A 14305-nucleotide genomic window follows, 5' to 3' on the forward strand; every position below is an offset into this window, starting at 1 on the left:
TATTCTAGTTATAACCATACGATGATTGGTTTGCAACTTTTGGGGACAGGTACGAGATTTCGAGCGTCGTTATAGGCTATTTTTGGATAGACGAAGACTGTTTTATCCAGATATGCCCTGATATATATTAATGTCCAGATAGTGAGATTTAGTATAACCTCTAGTGCTAGAGTTTTGTTGACATTTAAGGTTTTCTGTATGAATTATTTTTGGATTGAGCTTTATCGTGTTTAGCATTTATATAACTAATTGATTATAAGTTAAATTTAATCAGCAGAAAGTAACTTTTTGTTATTTTTAGGCTGATACTGTACGAATAATATGGGCCCTTCATGAATATGATCCCCAACGAGGAGCAGAAATGGTATACCACGGTGAAAACAGAGGTCACCAAAGTGTTCATTTACTAGGTCCACCTCCTGTGGCAAAAATGAGTATTGGTCATTCCAGTCATTGGGATGTCGTTTTTGATGATGTAAGTATTACTATCAGTATAATATGACTAATACATTATGAGTATTATGACTATAATGTCTTCTCTGCAATATACATTTTTTAATTTTAGTTCAAGATTACTAAAGATGTAAGCACTATGTACTGGTGCAAAGTGTTCAAAGCACCAACATTAAATTCAAAACACCACATAGTTGGATTCGAGCCTATAATTGGAGATAAACATTCAAATCTGGTACACCATATGGTTATGCATGAATGTGAATTGGATATTAATGAAGACGTCGCCATATGGGAACAATTTTCCAAAGAAAAGGGCAAGCCTTGCTATTCTAACACGGCATCTTTATGGGATAAGTGTTTAACACCTCTGGTTGCTTGGGCCATTGGATCAAAAGGTAAAAAATGAATATATGTATAACCGTATTTAAAAAAATTCATCTGTAATTGTATGCCTATAGTATCTATATTTTTCTGCCTATAAGATATTAGTGGTATTAGTAAATTATTGATCTTGAGATTGATGAGAATCACAAGTAGATTAGAACTTTACTGCATTTAAACACAAATGAATCCCCTTAATTTGTAATCTCACATTAATCTTAAATTACCTATAGAATAATTTACAAATGTAATGGTAAAGTTCATTCGTTTACCAAATTCCCATCAGTAAACATGAGCACGTGTTGCTATACGCCGTCGCATTCGTCAAGAGGCTATTAAATATAATTTATTACCTTAAGCGAGACAGATTCTCATGTTACAGATCCCAACTTGCCAGCATTTTAAATTCAAATTGTATGATGTTGATTTTTAAGTTAATATATTGTGTTATATTTATGTTATACTATATAGTTATTGTTAAGTTATTTACTGGTCGTGTTATTTTTTAGAGTTTAGTTAAATTGTGATATAATGATTAAATTTCAAGAAATTCTTACACTAACAGTTTCAAAAGTAAATATTTTTAAAAATCATATGATACATATGTCGTACATCGGTACGACCCTGTTTGGCTTACACGTGGTTCTATTGACGATTGGGAATTTTTAAAATGAATACAGTATAACATTTATATTTTAATTCGAGGTTATTTAACTTCCGCTAGAATTAGATCAATTGCTAAATTCTGTTGCAATAATTTCTAGTTCAAATTATATTTATGTAAGCAACTAGATACAAAGGTACATTACGAGGTACAAGACAATGGCCTTTGAAGTTACGTCGAGTATACTTATTTATTAACTACCAATAAATAATTTACTCCACGATTTCGAATTATTTCACATCTGAAGCTATTTTCTTGTGGCATTTTAAATTAATTACTATTTAACTGGGAATAAGAATATTCTTCTCAAAATACAATGTTTGTATTTTGAGAACGATTTCCGAAGTGGAAATTGAAACGCCAATAAACGTATTTTAACCTTTAATTGTGGCTTATTCCCAGTTAAATAGTAATTTATTTCACATCGTCGATTGAATGTCAAAACCTATTGATAGTCTAACTCTCTTCTTCTCATATTTTTATTTATCTTTTTCTGTCACTGAAAAATTTATTTCAGATAATTTATTTCCGATTTAATGAGGAATATAATAATTTTTCTAATTTCATATTCATACTTAATATATTTAATTATACTTTATATTTAATAATACCTAAGTATATTTAATTTTAGGCGAAAATTTCCCAAACCATGTCGGTGTACCTTTAGCAGAAAAGAAACATTCATTCTATATGCTGGAGGTTCACTTCGATAATCCAAAAAAGAAGAGTGGTCTCGATACTTCGGGTTTAAGGCTACATTACACTAGCGAACTTAGAGAAAACGAAGCTGGTATCTTGATAACTGGTGTAGCGCCATCTACCTTACATTTTATTCCTCCTTATCAAAAAGAGTATAAGACTGCTGGATACTGCAGCATTGATTGCACTAAAGAGGTAAGAACAAATTCATAGGGATAAATCTTTATTGTCTAATTACTGGAGTACGTTAAAAATACATATAAATATACATTCGCTCAGCTTGGGAACATTTTGACAAATTTGACAGATGTTCAATATGTTTAAAAAATATATTTGTTGTTATAATTAAACATATTGTAGTAAATATTTCTATTATTCACTCTGTTTATTTTATTTAGTATAGTCCTTTTTTATATATGGAAGTTTTCAACATTGCCGAATTTTAATGAGCATAAATTATTTATTATTGGACACAAATCTACCTAGCATAACAGAATAAATTGTTGGACAATTACTACTATTTGCTTTGCTAAATCTTCTTACCATAATTATACTTATTTTCTTGGATAAAAAAAACCGAAGTTTATGTTGGTTCTATCCGTAGATAAGGAAAGAGAGGGGACGCGTAATCGTATGCAATAGACTGAAGCCTAAACCAGCCCCAGAAAGGTTGCCAGATCATAATATATTTCAGAATGACGGTATGACGGTATTAGATTTTTGTTTTGATACAGTGCAGCAACAACCGTTGATACGTATTTCGACCTCCTTAAGTCTCTTCAGAACGGTATAGTCACTGCTCTGAACCAAAACAAAAATCTTTCCCGTCCTAGACAATAGTTATTAAAATAACTATATACGGACGTAACTACGCCATCTAAAAACAAAAAGAGAAATTCGGTTTCGCTAAGTAGAAATCGTTTGATTTCTCTTTTTGTTCATAATATATTTCTTCAGTAGATTAAGAATAATGGATATATATCAATAAATAGATTTTTTTCAAAATTTATAACTGAACACTGATAATGATCACTTTTTGAACATGATTTTATCATTACATATTTTTCAGTAGATATAGTATTTCAGTAAATCAGTAAATTGAAGCTGAAATCAGTAGATCTACTGAAAAATCGTTAGACCTGACAACCCTGCGAGAGGTAGTAATGGTCAACGTACAGGCACCAAAACATGGCGGTCACATAGACACTGGCTTCACTTTACGAAAGTTTATTAAATGAGCGTTGCTGTCCTCTCTCTTTCCTTGTCCAAGGTTCTATTATACAAAAATATTGTCTTAACCTTTTCTGATTGACTGACTAAAAAAAATTGTTTCCAGGTTATTCCAAAAGAAGGAATCAATGTGGTATCAGTCATGCTACACTCTCATTTGGCAGCTAAAAAGTTGAAATTAAGGCATATCCGAGCCATGAAGGAACTAACACCATTGGCTGAGGTAAATATATATTTATTAATTTAAAACCAGACGGTAAGTTTAGCGGTTACGTTGGCAACCTTTTCTCTGTCTTCAGCTGTACGAATAGTATTTCAAAACACTTAATAATGACATTGATATTGTCACTTAATAGTGACAAAATGAGACAAAATCAAGACAATATGAAAGGGTTACACAACATTTTTAATTTTAATGTAAAAAGCATATATGATACATTTGGTAAAGATGTAATATAACAAAGTAAGATATGGGATAGAGCACCGAACTTTCATATTTTATGATTACAGTAATTAAGACATTTTTATTCTTCGAGTACCATATAGGAACGTATGAATTTCTATTTCTTCAACTCAGACGGTGACGGTATCTGCTTATTATAGTTTCGTTCATCATGTGTAGTTTCTAAACGATGTAATATTGTTCTAAAACTATTTTCTCGCTGCGTTATAATATTATCTAGTATCTTTAATCGGAATTAACTAGAATTTCAGTTGGAAATATGTTTATTTTATCGTTTCGATTTCCACATCTGAAATCGTTCTCAAAATACAAATTAAACAGTCATCGTCATATAGTAAAGAAAGATCGGTTTTCTGGTTCTTGATTCTAATGCTCTGGAAAGGGGTTCGGTCGTCTTAGATGAAGAATCCTATCTGCTGTCTATTATCAATCCATCTATGGGTGGATTTTGTGCTTTATATTTATAGACACTTTAGAGAAACACTATCTATTCTTACATTTAAAATAAAACACAATTTTATAGAATAGTAAAATTAGCCTCAGGGTCTAAGGTGAACCGGAAGTGGAGCAAAGCCCGAGCTATTAGTCTGCGACTGTGAAGACAAAACAAATTTTTTGTATTGTTACTTGGTAATACCTAACAAAATACCTACCAATAGGTACCGAACTATCGAACATCACATTAGAAAATAACGAAATCATCATGCCCTGCGACCATTACAAATACCTAGGAATCTTTTTTGACACAACGGGGAAAGATGATAAAGAAATAAAGAGAAGAATAACACAATTCAGAAAAACAATAGGTTGTCTAAACACAGCGTACTGTGGAGTCATGAAATAGGAAAAAGAAGAAAACACAATATCTGCGAAACTCTTATTAAAAGCAGTCTATTGTACGGAGCGGAAACTTGGCGAATAATCGAAAACAACAGAAGAAACCTGGAGGCAGTAGAAATAAACGCTTTTAGAAGATCAGTAGGAGTGTCACGCAGATAGAGAATACGTAATGATGAGATAAGACAGCAAATGGGGGTTGACGGCTGTCTAACAACAGACATAGAAAGAAAACAGCTGATATGGTACGGACTCGTCTAGAGGATGGATAACTCAAGACTCCCAAAGATAATTATGCAATGGATACCATCAAATCGCAGAAAGAGAGGAAGACCCAAGAAATCTTGGAGAGAGGGAGTAACGAAGGCGATGAGCCCAAGAGATCTTAGAGACGGCCAATGGGATGATAGAGTGTCATGGAAATTAGGCATCGGACAACGTCGGAAGACGTTTTAAAACCGATTGATATATATATATATATATATATATATATATATATATATATATATATATATATATATATATATATATATATATATATATATCAATCGGTTTTAAATAGTATTTAGTAAATAGGTTTAGAAAAAACAACTCAAAACAAAACAAAACTGAATTAGTAATTGTAGTTTGATCGTAAATATTCAATTAATAATGAAATTTCAAAAAAAGGAAAAAACCAAAGAAAACTCTGAGATGCAAAATAGCTCAGTCAAAAGTCAATATAAAATTGTAAATTTTGCTAAGATTCTGGATCTCAGATCTCTTATTAAGATTGTTATTATCACTCTTGCTGATATGTACCATCTCTAAGAAAGTTCTCTTGAATTTATTTTTCTCTCTGGCTAATATTTTTACATTGTTGAAATCTATCTTATGGTCTAGATCGATAGTATGCTCTGCCAAAGCACAAGTAGGTTTGTTTAATCTACAATCACTCTTATGAGAAATAATACGGCTAGACAGATTCCTTCCAGTTTCACCAATGTACGTGGATGGACATTCAGTACATTGAATGCAATAAACAACATCTGTAGTCTCTAGAGTGGTTAGGGGTTGTTTTATTTTGCTATACAGCTGACGTATGGTTTTGATGTTCTTGTTAGCTATTTTGATATTCTTAAAGTCTTTAAAAATCTTAGTGAGTTCAACGGTTAGTTTCGGAATATATGGAAGGGCATAAAAATACACACTTGTTGGAGCAGAAATATTTTGTGCTGAGGGCACTGATTGTGACATAGTAAGTATGTTGTTTCTATTAACAAAGGGGACATTAAAAATTAATTTATTTATCAGTCTTAGAGGATATGAATTTTCAACAAAAATATTGCGTAAGAGGTTGAGATCATGTTGGAGATAATCCGGATGAGACAACCTTTTGACACGTTCTTTCATCGCTAGGACTAAATTAGTTTTCATCCTCGGGGGGTGGTAGGAGTGGTAGCTTATGAATCTATTGCTACATATGGGTTTTCTATACCATTGTGTTTTCACATTATCCTCACATCTATGCAAACTCATGTCAAGGAAAGGCAAAGATCCCTCCCGCTCCTCCTCGCACGTGAATTGCAAGTGTGGGTTTTGTTGGTTGAACACATTTAACGTAGAGTGTATGGAGTCTGCAGGTAGTGCCAAGATTAAGTCATCCACATATCTCTTTATGAACGGTATTTCAAAATTGATTTGTTGCAAACTATCTTCAATCAAATCATCTAAGACATAATTGCACAGTATTGGTGAAATACTGGAACCCATTGGAGTACCAAAGACTTGTTTGTAGTAACAGTCATTAAAAATAAAAACAGAGTCAAAAACAAAAGAAATGAGTTTTTTGATATTAGCTAAGTTAAGGGTTGTGTGTATTGATATGTCATCCCAGTGTTTCTCAACGCTAACCAATATTGTGTGTAATGGTAAATTAGTGAACAGAGACACTACATCAAAACTAACGAGCTTATAGTTCGTAGGTAATTTAAAGTTATTAATAAAAGAACTGAAACTGAAAGAGTCCTGAATGCAAAACTCGCTGTTATTACTGTACGTTTCTGTGAGAATATTAGTTAAAAAACTTGCTATGGGGCCATTAGGTGTAACTATTGAGGACACTATTGGTCTCATAGACAGAGTAGGTTTATGAATTTTTGATCCCAAATCTCCTTTACCAAATCAGAAACTAGTTTATTAGCCTTTTGTTGCAAAGTACACACGGGATTATTGTTCAACTTTTTATAATATTTAGTGTCAGTGAGTAAGTCTTCACATTTTTGTATATAGTCCCTAGTGTACATTGCTACAGTGACATTGCCTTTGTCGCTCTGGACAATCTTGATCTCAGGGTGATGTTTCAAAAAAGTTTTGCATTTGATATAATATTTATTTAAGAAATGGTCTTTTTCATCTTTGTTGAGAAAGTTAGTAATTATATTAGTGCATTTGGACCTCAGAATGTCCTTATCGACATTCTCAATTGGTCTTAAAATGTTTTCGATGTCTGCCAACAAAGAGGAAACTTTAAAATCTTTTTTGTTAGGAAGTAAAGCGAACTTAGGGCCTAAAGCCAACAACTTTTTAACTTCTACAGGAAATTCTAAGTCTGTGAGGTTTTTAAACCAACTCTCCCTGAAATCAATACTGTCAAAACTATCTAATCTGAACTTATTAAATTTATTGATATTGGTTCTCTTAATTTTATGAAAAAGATTGTTATAAATTACTTGTTGTCTACGTTTGAACTCAACATATGTGTAATAATTAAGTATAGATTTTGATTTGGCCTGGAGATCTTTTAGCTTATTTTCTAAATGATTAATAGTATAGTATATATATATATATATACTATAAAAAATTCTTCTATATAATATTTGAACTTTATCTGCCTTATTCATACTGACAATTCAAATATATATTATACATTTTATAGTATAAAAATTCAGGATTTGATAAAGCCATCCTATCCTCTAGCCAGATCTTCTATTTTTAGTTTAGACTTTTAAAGATGTCTTGAAAGAATATTCATATTGTTAAAAACTTGTCTATCCTCATCATCATCATCACTGGCTCGACAACCCTTTTTGGGTCTTGGCCTGTTCTAGGATTCTTCTCCATTCCGATCTGTTTCGTGCTTTTTTTCTCCAGTTTTTTATTTTTAAGGTTGTTATATCATTTTCTATTTGTTCTAAGTATCTCAGTTTCGGTCTTCCTCTTGTTCTTTTTCCTACTGGCATCTGTTTGAATATTTTGTTGGGTATTTCGCCTTCTTCCATTCTTTCTACATGTCCTATCCAACGCAGCCGTCCTATTTTGATGAATGTTATAATATCCGGATCCTGGTATATTTTGTATAGTTCAGAGTTGTATCGTCTTCGCCATATTCCGTTTTCTTTTGTGCCCTTATATATGTGTCGCAAGATTTTTCTTTCGAAGGTGGCTAACAACGTTTCCTCTCTTTTAGTAAGTGTCCAGGTTTCTGAGCCATATGTGAGTACCGGTCTTATTAGGGTTTTATATACTTGGAATTTTGTCTTTCTTGCGACGTTATCTGATCTTAGGTGTCTAATTAAGCCATGGTAACATTTATTTGCAATAAATATTCGCCTCTTCACTTCCTCCGTAACGTTATTATCAGACGTGACTAGGGATCCCAAGTATATAAAGTTTTTTACCTCCTCTATGTTGTATTCTCCTATTGTTATATTTTGTGGCTGCCTTCTTTCTGCGTTTTTTCTTACCTGCATATATTTTGTTTTGGTCTGATTGATTTTAAGACCACTATTTTGTGCAGCTCGTTCTATTTGGTTGTATGCCTCTATCATTTCTCTTCTTGATCTTGCGATTATGTCAACATCATCTGCAAATGCTAGTATTTGCACGCTTTTATTAATGATTGTTCCTCGTGTATTGACTGTTGTGTCCCTCAGTATTTTCTCGAGCACGATGTTGAACAAGATGCATGATAGAGCGTCTCCCTGGCGTAGTCCCTTTTTCACATCTATTGTTTCCGTTAATTCATTTTGTATCCGGATTCTACTTTCTACTTTTAGAGATTCTTTTATCAGTTCTATTGTATATTCTATCAATACATGATGCCGTATCCTGTTGGCATCACTTAGCCTATCCTACTCAATTCCTTGTCTATCCTCAGTTCTCAAAAAATGAATTGAATATATTTTAATTTGTTATAGTTCCAACTCTGTATTGGATTCTAAAAACTTTTTTATATGATAACTTTATTATTTCGAATATGTAACTTTATTTCTTCAGTTAGGAATTTAAGTATCTCTACTGTTACAGGTGTCTTTTTATTTGGAAATTTATTTTTCTATTTGTCATTTGCCCTACTCTTTCGTCGGAAACAGTGGACATTAATCGGAGTTTTATTACAGTATGAACATCGGAAACTATACTGCCTCCAAGATTCTTTCTCTACCAATATCAAAACAACTGGAAGGTGTGTTGTAAAAACAACAGGTTATATTAATTTTAGTTTATTTTTCGTTTTCGCAAATATTGGCTTGGATCTTATGCGACAGACTGTACTTCTTGCCTGTAGAGTATTTGTGTCATAAATACCTTATAAGGGCGTTGGGTTATAATGGACGTCAGCTTGTCGACACTTTCAGATACAGATCGGTTTAAGTCAAAGAAATCGCAGATGTGATTTTGTGTCTTAAGTTAATAGCCGACCGTGCGGCTGTGTGCTGTACTGAGTGCCTACGCTCCCTGCGTCTTAAAAAAGGCAATGAAATGTGCATTAGTTTCTTCTATATTCGCGCTTCCCAAAAACGGTATAACGCCGGTATAACAATGAACAACGTGTTAAAGCAAGCTGTTTAATTAATAATAGTGGTTTTGTAAATATTCTCTTGTGATTAAATGTGTAGTATCGATTGATTACGCTTTATTTCTCGCTAAGTACAATCCGATCAAACCATACACATAAGGAATCATTGCCGTGAAATCTACTTACATGTATCGAAGGAAACTCTTTAACAGTTCATGGTCCTAAAATTTTGGTACTGTACCCGCTGGGGAAAGGAATTTAATAAGCTTTCCCCCAACAATTGGTAGATATCAAGCAAAGTTCTATCAGACACCTTCATATACCTAGACTGCCCGTTGACCTAGGATAACAACGTAAGTGAAGAATTTAAAAGAAGAATAGTAATTGCCAATAAGTGTTACTATGGCTTGAGAAGACAGATGGCCTCTACCAAAACTACCCAGAAAAATTAAAGTCACCGTCTATAACACACTAATAAGAGCAGTACTAACATATGTAACAGTAAATGGTAAGAGAGGACCGGGAAGAAGACGCATTTCCTGGCTTCAAAATTTGCGAAAGTGGTATAACACGACTACCACTGAACTGTTCCGCGCTGCAATAAGCAAAGTGAAGATAGCCGTGATGATCGCCAACGTCCGGAACGGATAGGCACTTTAAGAAGAAGAAGAAGACTAACATATGGAGCAGATATGTGGTCACTTAGATAGAAGGACCAAGAATATATGGAGGAATAAAAGAACAAGGTTTGTGGTTTTTGACCGAAGAGAGCCGATGGGACAACGAGTCAGAGGAAGAACGAGGCTTAGGTATCAAGACAACTTAGAGGACGATTTAAAATCTATTGGTGTTACGAGTATGGACAGGGTTGCCAGAGATAGTGGTGAATGGAGGATTGTTCTGAAGAAGGCTTTGGTTCATAACCAGCTGTGATGCCAATGATGATGATGATATACTTATAATTTATCTTTGTAGTTACCTTATTCACGCCTTTAGGAAAAGTTTAAAGACCTTTGGTATCTGTCTATAATCGCTATTATCTGCTTTTCTAATTATTAAAAAATTTATTTCCTCGTTTGCCTGATATTAAGTAGAATGATTTTTATCACACTATTCTTATGTATAAGACCCCCAATAATCATGATATATTTTAGGATAACCGATATGATTTCAACTACCAACAATCACGTTCTTTATCACAAGATATACCGATACTTCCAGGAGATGGTCTCATAACGGAGTGCACCTACTCGACATTAAACCGAAGCAAACCAACTCTAGGAGGCTACTCGACCCAGGATGAAATGTGTTTGGCGTTTGTGTTACATTATCCAAGGACCCAGCTTGCTGGTTGCTACTCAATGCCTCCTGTAAAATATTTCTTCGAAAATCTAGGAATCAAAGAGTTTTATGGTAAAGATATGAACCAAATCGAGAAAGCGTTACTAGAGGGAAGAATCGATGGGGAGCCCTCTACATCGACGTTGAATCCGTTTATAACTAAGCCAGGCGATGAATTGTCGTCAGAAGCCAATCATTTGGCTATAGTTGCTCTCAAAAACGCTAAAGATTATGTAATTGAAGGTTATCAAGATGAATGGCACGCTGTATTTGATAAGCTAGTTATTAAAGAACCTCAAGAATTTAGAAATTTAACCTTTACGGAACATTTGCATAATATGCCCTACAACGAGACAATTTTTACCAAAACCATGGAAAAATATTTCTACGAAGGATTGCACTTGACTTTCTGCAGGAAGAGAGACGACACTCTAGCTATTGTGAGTATTAAATAAATTAATTTTAATTAAGATAATCAAATTTATATAATTAGTCAAATAATTCAAAAATTGGTTGCCACTTTTGACTATGCTGTCTATGAAATATTTATGATTGATACTTGTTTATAATTTGTCTTTTTTCCTACGCGGTCAACTAAACGTTTCTATAAACATGCGTCATAAGTTTTATTGTTATTGAAATACAGGGTGTTACATATTTTTTAAGTAAATTCTGTCTTTATGACAACTTTCTTGGTGCTATGTTGGTACTAGTACTGGTATCAAAAACTAGTAAAAAATACTTTATTACTTATACAGTTCGCTATATAATTACAGGGTGCGGCAGACAAATGGCCAATTAGAAATATCTAGAGAACTAAAGGTAACTGAATCATAAAAATTGGAATGAAGGGGTTTTAAATAGTAAACTGTTTAATGAAAATATTTTTTTTGTTAATGGCACACCCTATATATTTTTTTCATTTTAAAAATATAAACGTTATTCTGAACATTTTTTGTTAATAGTTTTCTATACCTATTGTGAACAGTTTTTGAGTTATAATGGTTTTTTTTTATGAAAAATACCCTTTTCTATCATGTATTCAAAGTTATTATATCCTCTAAAATAATTTGATTAAAAGTTTAAATTCCATATAAACTTATTAACCAGATACATTATCGTTTGCAGTATAAAGTTGCTTTTTTTCTTATACAGGGTGTTGTCAAAATTGACATAAAACCGGTATCTTAAATTTTCGCCTTTTAAATTTGTTTCAAATGGGACACCCTGTATGTGATTCATTATTTTAGAAGAATATGTTTCTATATTTCTGTTTCTCACTATCCATCTGTATTAGTATTCCCTATACCTCTCTCTTGCAATTTTTAAATAAATTCAAATAAACTTTATATATTTTTGTCACAAAAATTTATTTTTTAAAGACTATATTGTGTTAATTTTCATAATGTAAGTTAAACATTGAACAATTAAAAAGATGCAATCAAAGAAAATAGGCACTAGCTTATTAATGTAATAAATGTTCAAAAATTTGCTCATCAACTTCCAAACATTTATACACTCTTTTAATCAGATTTTCATTAGTAGCTCCTTATATTGATTCTCCATTTATTTCGTTAAAAACATGAAGGACTTTAGTTGTGGCAGGTTCAGAGAACACCTTTTTGTTACCATATCTCCAAATATAATATTCTAACACTGACAATAATTGTGAGGATCTTGGTGGCTAGAGAAACGAACCTTTATTAGCTATCCATCTATCGCTAAATATTTCAAACAATTTGCCGACTCCTCGAACATTATCAGCCGGTTATCCATCTTGTTGAAACCAAGCCACGTCAGCCTTATTATTATGCAAAGCGTGCACTGTCTCTACAATTACTTGTCGTAAAATATTGGAGTAACGCTCTCCGTTTAAATTTTCGTCATAAATCATGAGAGCGACTATCTTATTATTTTTACGAAATTCTACACGTCTTACATAATCTCCAGGATGTAAATGTTGAGCTAGTGTATAGGAATAAAGGGTCCAATGATATTTCTTTTTAATTCTGTGAATTGTTCTATTCGATACCTGTAACAATTGCTAACATTCCCGTAAGGGTGAATTTGGATTAGATACAAAATATTCCAGGATATCTATTTGTAAGTCTTCATTATCGTCGTGGGTCTTGAGCTTGTTTCTTTTACTTATAAACTCGCCAAACTGGGAACAGGCTTTGGTCGAGGCTTCTCAGGATATCTCTCAGCAAAAACACGGCAAGTTATTGGAAATACTTATTCACAAAAAGGTTCCCGAAGGAATAAAAATTCACAAGGAAACTAAGTTCCTGTAGTTGGCTGTATACCATATAATAAAAAATTTTCCAATAAAATCCTTTATAAAAAGGTATATAAAAAACCCAGTCGTTCTATGTTAAAAAGACAAAACGTTTTCGGAATAAGTATTCCATCATCAGTGTCAATATATTATATGAATGTAGCCAGTAAATATGAGGGTAAAAACCCTTTAAAAATTAATATATGAAGTTTAGTTTACATTATGTCGTGTTTACAAATAGGATGGTAAAGTTACCGTTGGATTGGTAACATGGCGACATATGATTCTACATTAAGTTGCAAGTCCTGAGACGGTATGTCTACGAGGACTTTATTAAAGCAACAGTTGCTATTAAAAAAAGTAATTCCATTCATATTATCACCTTTAACATTTCTAATAAACTTGTATTTTTGCAATGGTATTTTCCCGGATTATCTAAAGGTGGGAAATGTCGTTTCTGTACATAAGAAAGGTGATCCAAAGAATATTAGTAATTATCGCCCAATAACTGTCCCTTCAGTGTTTTCGAAAATATTCGAATACTGTTATCTTAACAGATTAAACTCTTATTTATTGGAGAAAGGTATTGTTAGTAAATATCAGCATGGCTTTCAGGCAGGTAAGTCTACAAATACAGCAGTTCATTCATTTTATGAGACTTTAACTAACTATATTGATGCGGATGCCCTGTCGGGATTTTTTGTGATCTCAGTAGGGCATTTGACTGTGTCGATTATACGTTACTCATTAATAAGTTAGAAAATATTGGAATAAAAGATCTCTCTCTAAAATGGATAGAATCCTACCTATCAGAACGTCGTCAGTATGTTTCCTTAACAGATGTATCCCAACAATCAGTAAATATTTGCAAATCAGATTACATTTACATTCATATGGGTGTTCCACAAGGTTCTGTAATTGGCCCAATATTATTTCTTATTTACTTAAATGATATTGTCTCAATAAATTCTGCTGTAAAGTTTACACTTTATGCAGATGATACTTCAATACTTATATCAGATAAATCACATATATCTCTTGAAAATAAATGTAGCGAACTTTTGTGTGATCTTAGTAATTGGTTTTCCTCGAATTACTTACATCTTAATGCGGATAAAACGCATGCTATTTATTTCCACAATAGACAGAAACATCTGTTAGATATCGTTAACTATCAAT

General features: G+C 32.7%; 1 protein-coding gene across 1 annotated transcript in view; it reads left to right on the forward strand.

The window, feature by feature from the left end:
* LOC140437528 (MOXD1 homolog 1) overlaps nt 1-14305 on the forward strand; it is an 83582-nt gene that overhangs the window by 62515 nt on the left and 6762 nt on the right. The window contains exons 4-8 of the mRNA XM_072527105.1: nt 302-475; nt 566-851; nt 2133-2395; nt 3537-3653; nt 10662-11288. Of these exons, the coding sequence (XP_072383206.1) occupies nt 302-475; nt 566-851; nt 2133-2395; nt 3537-3653; nt 10662-11288 (1467 nt within the window). The remainder of the gene's footprint in view (nt 1-301; nt 476-565; nt 852-2132; nt 2396-3536; nt 3654-10661; nt 11289-14305) is intronic.

The sequence above is a fragment of the Diabrotica undecimpunctata genome, chromosome 3 (genome assembly GCF_040954645.1).
Source record: "Diabrotica undecimpunctata isolate CICGRU chromosome 3, icDiaUnde3, whole genome shotgun sequence".
In the NCBI taxonomy this organism is placed as follows: domain Eukaryota; kingdom Metazoa; phylum Arthropoda; class Insecta; order Coleoptera; family Chrysomelidae; genus Diabrotica; species Diabrotica undecimpunctata.